Here is an 8,547-nt window from a genome sequence, read left to right on the forward strand (position 1 = left end):
CCTTGAGGCCCAGGCCAGACTGATCAGGGAGAGGAATGAGGGAAGTCTGTATCAACATTCTTTCATTTCTGCTATAAGTTTAAATGTGGTTAAAGAAACTGTCCAAAGTGCCCACAGATCAGTTAATGCTAATTAATGTGTTCTTTTGTCTAATGGTGTAACCCACATGTTCATGAATATCCAAGGATGACCAACTAACCAATTACAACTTTTGAGAATGCTGCTTCAAATCCTGTGATAACACTGCAATTCACCAATGGGTGAAAAGACTCAGGAAGTCCATATAATTAATAATCTGTCTAATAAATTAGAAACTAGCCAACAGTATATTCAATCCAGGTCTGTTTAATCTGTGTCATGTGATAATTAGAGTAATGGAAGTTAATGCAAACTTGAGAACGTTAAAGATTAGGTCATTGTGTGTCATGCCATTTAGGAAGTTATTTGGTAAAGACTTAATGAATATATGTATTGGAAATTAAATATCTTGATTCTGTATACCATGCAATGTTAGGAATGAAAATGGATTTGGAACATAGTGAATATGAAACAGAAATCTAATTTAGTACGTCTAAAACTTTTAAGTGATGACACAGGCGTCCCTCTGTCAGATGAGAACACACCCCTAAGATGCAGAGGATAAAACCTCTGTCTTCCCTTCTGTCATTGCTTAGCCCTTCTTTCTGCTTTGCCGTTTTTTTTATTTTATTTCTATTTTTATTTAGTTTTTCTTTTGTTACTTATAATCTTTGTGCCTGCTGCCTTCAAGTTAAACTTTTGTAGACCATTCTTCTGAAGTTATAGCTGACCACTATGACTGAAAGTATAACAGAGTTTTCTTAAAGTCCTTTTAAATACCGCCTGAAACGCCAGCCAGAACCAAGTACTTTTGATAGCAACTCTCATTTTGATAACTCTGAACTGTTGCGTGTGACCAGCGACAACTTTTACTTAGTGAACTTTAGTTCAGTTTAGTTCAGTTTTGAAGCTGAGGCCAACATCAGAGCCAGATCCAGCACCCTGCCTAGAGCTGAACGCCGCTGGCTGTCCTGTAGTCCGAACTGACCGACAGACGCCACCGCCAAGAACCAGCACATCCTGATCCACCAGAACCTTCAAGTTCCTGAACCACGGTGCCAAGTGAACTGAGCCGACATCGCCAAGGCCCTCCAGCCTCCTGTCTCAGCCTCCAGAGAGAGCTCCTCTCTCTCCTCCTCCCCTGGAAACCTGCCAGGGACGCTGACAGCTGACCCTGCCTGTGTGACTGCGGACCACCACTGGATGCATCGCTGCTGGACCAAGGGCCCACGTGAAGTATAACAGCTGGCGCTAGTTCACAAGTTGGTGTCAGTGTAGCTCTGAGATCTATCTAAATCTGCAGGAAGAGTAGTCAGTGGATCCTCTGTGGTTCTAACTATAAAGTTTTTAAAGTCAGACGGGTTTCCCTCGTCCTCCGGTACAATCCGTATTCAGTTTCATTTCACTATCACCAATCCAAAGGTTTATCAGCAATGTTAGTCTTATGTCTTGATTGTTGTCTGTCTAGTGTCATTTCTGTCTTATTCGCCTTTATAATCATTAGTGTTTTATGTTGATATTTAGCATTTATTAATAAAAAGGTGTATTATCCGCCACTTCGCTGCCTGGATATTACTTCATAACAAGGTCTAAGAGGATCAATGCCACTGAGAACTTACACATTTAGAACTGAGACTGTTTAATGTTTAATGTTTAATGTTTAATGCTTAATGCTTAATTTTTAAGGTTAAAGACCTGAAGCCATCTGTGCTAATAAAATAATAAGTTGAATTTCCCGTCCAATGACGGGTGGTGACCCCTATCGATACGAGAGCTTTTAATTAATTAATTAAATGGTAGTCAACCTGCTACATATATTGGTGCCACCAGTGAGAGGCCTAATATCTCCTACAATTATTGGTGCCCTCGTGAGAGGCCCCCTTATACCTGTAACATATATTGGTGCCCCGTTGTGATACCCACCTATACTTGCTACATCTTTTGGTGCCCGCGTTGTGAAGCACCTATACTTACTACAGTCTACACAAAATACATACAGCTTTGCAGGTTTTCTAAGCGAAAAAGAATGTAAAAGATACACAGAACATTTTAAAATTCCTCCTTCAGCATCTATTCTCAGCTGCCCATGTATATGTGCCTACATGTTCAAAACTTGGTCAAAATGCTGTGTTTCTCAATACACCACTTCAAATTTTGGCAAAACGTACACAATGGGGACTTGGAGAAATGTGTTCTTATACACTATGAGAAACAGGCGGCAGGAGTAGGCAGGGGTTCGTGTTTGAGAGAAGCTTTCCAGTTTCATAAATAAATATTTCCACATCCTTGACATCAGTCAACAGAGTGAGTGGGATGGAGAAGAGTTAATGACACACAACTGGGGCTGGTAAAGAAGACGAATCAAATGCCGGGTCAGCCCTTCTTCTATATATGAGATCGCAGCATTTCACACACACAAGGAAGATATATTTTGCCTCTTTTGTGCTCCTCTTTGTGAACAAAGAGATGGCAGTCAGCTCCTCTTGGCTTCACACCACTGTCCATGTGGATAGCCTGATGGGTTCATATCAGCAAGCCTTGCACCATTCAACCAGAAGCTGAGAGGAGGAAAGGGTTTTAGGTCAAGCAGCTGACCAGTGCTCTCATGGAGCTCAGACAAAGAACGGGCAGCAGCAGGATTATTGGAATCAGCTCATATTTATGTAAAAACATAGCTTACACTCTAATAAGCAAAGAGGGGATAGTGGGTGCAATTTAATAACTACTGACATTCAGCTGGAGGTGGAAAAAATCTTACATGTTGAAGCTTTGCCTGTAGTGACACACACCAGGGATACCCTGTAGGCACAAAAGAAGGCTGGCCAGTGGTCTCTTTTCAGCACTGTGCTGCCTGTCCTCAGTAATGTCCACACCATTCAAAGAAGTGCGAACATCAACGGAGGAGCAGATTAAAGAAGAGAATGAGCTTGCACCTTCCAGCTTAGTCACTTGATCTAAATGACATTAAAATGGGTTCATTGAGAGAGCTCATTGCACTTAAGGCCAGAAACTGTAGAAGCAACTAATGCACCCCCCATATTGATCATGCAGCCACCACAACCTTTTTCAGTGAGTAAGTAGGTAGGTAGTCCTATAATACGCAGCGACAAACTCTTCATAATTTACACGACCCAACATTTCAAACAAGCTTTTCACATGAACATAGGGTTGAATACTAGACATATTTGCTTTTATGTGCTATAAGGTGATGCTGAATATTTTAGTAAAAAATCAAACAGCAAAAAGTATCAAACAATAATGATTCAGCGGGAGGAAAGACATGATCACTGTGTTGTCATGAAAGGAGAAATCAGCAGCAGGTGATCTGAGATTGGCAAAAAAAGGGGCCAGGCACCGGTGAGTTGCTGGTATACTTAACTTCTCTATTGTCAAACCACAGCTGTGGCTCTAAAGACCAATGTTTTTTCACCTTGTGTATGGCCTGCAGACAGTACACTCTGGCTGTCCCCCTATCCCAGCACAAGCATGTTTCACACATACAGTCAGTTGGAGGGCCAAGGTGCAGCACTTGACAAGCCTTGGCTATGGTATCTTCTGCACAGGCTCGACTGTTGAATTTCTGATCATATACATGCAAATGTAGTGGATGAACATGAGATTGTAATAAGCTAAACTAGGAAATCCTGGTTTGAAGCCAAGTCTGTTTGTAAGGGAATCTTTTTGTATTATGTGAGGACCTTCAGTTCAACTAAACTGCCGGGCTGATCTTAAGATGACCACCGCAGAGACAGACAGAAAAAAGGAAGACAGAGAAGAAAGTAAACAGAGAGAAGATGAACTAAATACAAAAAATGGAAAAGGATCAGTTGTGTTTTTTTTAGTAATTAATTATCTTTTTTTCATTTACATATATTTTACCATTTTCATTAGATTATTTCGTTGCACAAACATATTATAACTTGATTTTAAAAGACATTTTGGAGTTGATTTTTGGAGTTTCACACAAATTTTTTATGGACTGAATTCATTCATCAAACTACCTTTTCTATCTCTACATCAAGCACCAAAGGCAGCTCATGTGCAACAATCAAATGTTACGGTTGGAAATGCATCTGAATTTTCCAAATCCACAACAATTTCAAAATCCTGACACTAAAAAAAGATATGATTTGCTTATAAATGCTGAAAACCACATGGGCCATTTATCAACGTGGAGTACATTTCAATAAAGTGTTTCAGCCTTGATTATTGGACTTAATTTCTGATCTCTATATTGATTTAGTAGGACCATCTTTATAAATAATATATTTACAAATAATGGTGTTTTCTACAGCCCTCTTTTGTAAAGAAGCAAACAACTCAAGACACAAATCTGTTGGTAACTCTTTGTGCACAGAAAGAAGCCTTACTTCCTATAAAGCCTCCACACAAGCTCTGTATAGTCTTCAGTCTGCACTATTCTCCTCTACCCAGTACAATAAAAGTAATCTACTCAAACACTGACACATAATACAGCTATATGATGTTTTCAAGGAAAAACCCACTGTTATCCATAACTGCACCATCAACCTCAAACACTACTTGGTGCATTCCAAGCTCATCCCTCCTACACACAAGCAGAGCACTATGAATAAGCTTCCAACAGCTTGCCAGCTCCAATGCTGTTCTATCTGTCCTTTCTGCAAAAATATTACAGTCTTACAACTTGCCAAATACTGATGCTGCCAATTCATCAATGACTTATATTTTCCTGTAGATTTCTGGTGACTTCTGGTTTCCACTAGAGAGTGCTGCTTTAACGTTTATCGACAAGTGAACTGAGTGAAAGTAATTGGAAATAATTTTGGTATTCCATTGATCAATTTGAGTAATTTTTAGGGGAAAAAAACTTTAGTTCCAGCTTCTGAGAAGTGATTTTTTTCCTTCCTTCGTTAGAATAATACAAATAATACGAATTAAATTAATACAAACTAATATGAACTTAACTAATATCTTTAGATTTTGGACTGTTGGTCGCACAAAAGAAGGCATTTTAAGACTTTGGGAAACTGAGATTAGCATTTTCACCATTTTCTGACATTTTATAGACTTTATAGATAAATTATTCAAAATAATAATAATCAGAGCAATCGTTGATGAAATTTTCAGTTGCTGCCCTTTATCTTTGATTTATTATTACAGGCGCAAAGATTCTTTGATAATTTTACAAATCAATTTCCATTCTTGATTCTTAGAAAAGTTTTATTTCTACTTTTGTGAAATGAAATACTACTATTGATCCTATTTTTGCAAGTTTACATTTCTGCAGGAGGCTGCTGGCTGATTTGTATTAACATTCAGCGTACTGTAGTATGAACCAGTACAGAAAATAACTGCATATTCTATGTACATATACTACATACATTTATATATACAGTAATCAATTGAATTAAAAAATAGAGTTCATGCACTCAAATCAAGCATCATTGTTAACAGCAATGCTAATCATTAATGTGCAAGAATTAATTTTGGAAGTTGAGAATCGATCCTGAATTGTAAATAATAAGAATCAATTCTTATCCTTTCACAGATTTTTGACCTGTGCATCAGTCTATATCCAACATCGATACCGCTTATCTTTAAGGGCCATGCGTGGGGGGCTGGAGCCAATCCCAGCTGACATTAAGCAAGAGGAGAGGCACACCTTGGAGAGGTCGCCAGTCTAGCACCGACACACAGAGACAAACAACGATTCACACCTACGAGCAAGTTAGAGCCACTAGCCAACCTAAGCTGCATGTCTTCGGAGTCGTGGAGGACACAGGCAGGGCCCCAGTCAGCCAACGGATTCAAACCCAGAACCTTCTTGCTGCGAGGCAACAGTGCTAAATACCAGACCACTGTGCTGCTAATATGTTCTCTCTTTTCTGTTTTTTCGTCATTGCTCTTATGTAATTTACTCTGTTTGGTTTCTGAAGACCACCTACCTTAACCGCCCTAACAATGCCTGTGACAGAGAGCACAGTTTGAAATGCACCAATTATGTTACGTGTAATACGGAGACTAATTTCTGTTCTCCCATTGCTCCATCTTCACCTCAATGTTTTACAAAGCAGTTGTTTAATGTGCAGCGTTTTAGCCTTTTCATTTTTTTTCTCCTTTTGGAGGCCTATATTTCCGCCCATTAAGTGTATGGGTAAAAAAGAACAAAACGTGGCATGCTGGTTCATAGGCACACATAGTTAATAACAGTTTATCTGTACTGCCCGTTGAACTTGATAAGCTCAAGGCAATGTAGCAAATACACATATAACCTAACTAACCTGATCTCCATTGAAGAATATTACATGTCACCAATCAAAATAATACACCCTCTAACAGCTGTCATTCTCCAGTACTGGTCAAGCCATAATTCTGATATAAACAGGAATGAACAAACAAACAGACAAGCAGCTTTCTTCCAAGTCTCCTGTCTTATTTGAATCAAATAGTTTTTCCCATTCACACACTCTTCTTTTCCTTCTCATATGGAGAAAAATGCTTACAGTGTATAGCCCGGCTGTAATTGAGCAACAATAGCAGGCTGAGATAACAAAGCAGAGTAGAGTTCAGCAAAGAAAGGATGCATTAAAAAAAAATGGCAGCATCCGCCCAAATACTGATCCTTTGAAATGGCTGGGAACAAATAAGCAACCTTCCCTGCCACTGCAATATCAAAGCGTCTGCTTTGTTATATTTCAACTTATTTTGTCCAACTACTTTTGTCACAGTGAAACAGAGTGGACCATGCAAAAAGTGGGTGTCCTTCTTTAAACTATTTATCCGATATGACAAAAATCCACACAAATTGAAGCTGACACTTACTGTTCTTTGATTTAAAAGTCACTGTGTAATTTCCCATCTAGGAGAATTAAGCATTCAAAGAAATATGCTGCTGTTCAAATGTCAACTTTTTGTTTAGAAGAGGCAGATGATAAAGATGGAGCAGGGTAGGCTACGCTTAAACTATGAGAGTCAAAGTGGATTTAAGAGGGAAAAAAGAGCAGGAAAGAAGCTCACACTGTAAATGAAATAATCATTTCTAACCTCATTTTTAAGTTGCCAGGCGATGGTTGTCCATCATAAACTGATACAATATCAAAGTCTTCCTCCAGCGCCAGCGTGACGAAGGTTAGCTGGATTCGATTCCTCTCCCCTGTTATTATCAGCCATGTGCAGTTGGCATAGTTGGGATAGCCGTGGGGGAAACCAGGTGACTCTATGGTACCATTCAGTCCTTGGACTACACCGCCACAAGATTCGGCTGAAAGAGACAGAAGAGAAGAGAGAGATTAGAATATTAGGATCTCAAACTTGCATCCTGCATTTAATTATATCATTTCGAAAAACTCTAAGATCATGCCTTTCATTCCCAAGACAAAGACTTCGGTCTGTAGCCTTATGATGTTTGTCAAGTTCTGTACAGAATTCAGAACAAGAAAATAAAGAATGAATGTAGCTTCAGACCACTGTGACGAATGTTAACCATACATTTTTTAAATTCTGTCCTACAAAGCCTTTAGAAATTATGTAATGGATTGTGTATTTGAAATGAAACACGGAGCAAAGCCTGAATATGCACTATGTGCCAAACCAAGTGTTAGTAAGTGTGAGTAACAAGCCCCTTTCCTCACATGCAACGCCAACATATTGTAAAGCAACACATGGCTCACAGTATCCCATGACACTATAGCATGTGCCATGTGAAGCTTTGAGTACATACTGCATATATTCAGATTTTATGGCTCTAACCCTTTAATGCCGACAATGTTAGCTGCTATCTACTGATCGTGGACCAAAAATAACCTCCCATGCCACATGTGCACACTTGAGCAAGCACAGAATATGGTGTTGATTTAACAGCATGTATCATGTGATCACTTTGTTCACTCATTAAAACCCCCTGACATTAAACACTTTCAAACATTCAGACATATGACCTCGTACAACCCTTAAATTATCTTCCCATCACTTTGAATAGACGGACACAGAAGGTAGAGACTCTTTTCCATTAACTACACAGACCTGCACATGCATAAATACACACATAACCTGCAACTAAGCCTGCTCATGTGTCATTTTTTAATTAACAAAACATGTTGTATAGTGTTTTCATTACCATATCATCTAGCACGCGATATTCCCATAGAGTCAGTTGCTATGGAACACTTGCATATACATGTATGAATGTATTTTACAGGAGACATAGTTGCACAGACATATACACAAATGAATAGACTATATAGCTAGCAAGGTTTTGAAAAATTCATGAACAGCTTTTAAGTGTGAAGTTCAGTGAGAAAAAAAAAAGACAGTAAATTAATAATAAAGCTGCTCTTACAGCTGCCAAAAGCTAAGCTAATGTGTAAGAAAGCAGGTGAAAGCTGTACATGAAACTCCAGCAGACAAAAACAAACCAAAGTCAGTTAACCTGAAAAGCATAACTTAGCTGAGTGAGTAAGACCAGCGCTAGCTAAAGTTGGCCACATT

The 8,547-nt window shown here is 38.9% G+C and overlaps 1 protein-coding gene across 1 annotated transcript in view; it reads right to left on the minus strand.

Annotated features, from left to right (window-relative positions):
- The window catches only part of csmd1a (CUB and Sushi multiple domains 1a), a 313,136-nt gene extending 305,396 nt beyond the window's left edge, over nucleotides 1-7,740 (minus strand). The window contains exons 1-2 of the mRNA XM_070832290.1: nucleotides 7,731-7,740; nucleotides 7,105-7,321 (exon numbers count right to left, since the gene is read on the minus strand). Coding sequence (XP_070688391.1) covers nucleotides 7,105-7,321; nucleotides 7,731-7,740 — 227 coding nt within the window. The remainder of the gene's footprint in view (nucleotides 1-7,104; nucleotides 7,322-7,730) is intronic.
- Nucleotides 7,741-8,547: the final 807 nt, after the last annotated feature.

The sequence above is a fragment of the Pempheris klunzingeri genome, chromosome 1 (genome assembly GCF_042242105.1).
Source record: "Pempheris klunzingeri isolate RE-2024b chromosome 1, fPemKlu1.hap1, whole genome shotgun sequence".
Classification (NCBI taxonomy): domain Eukaryota; kingdom Metazoa; phylum Chordata; class Actinopteri; order Acropomatiformes; family Pempheridae; genus Pempheris; species Pempheris klunzingeri.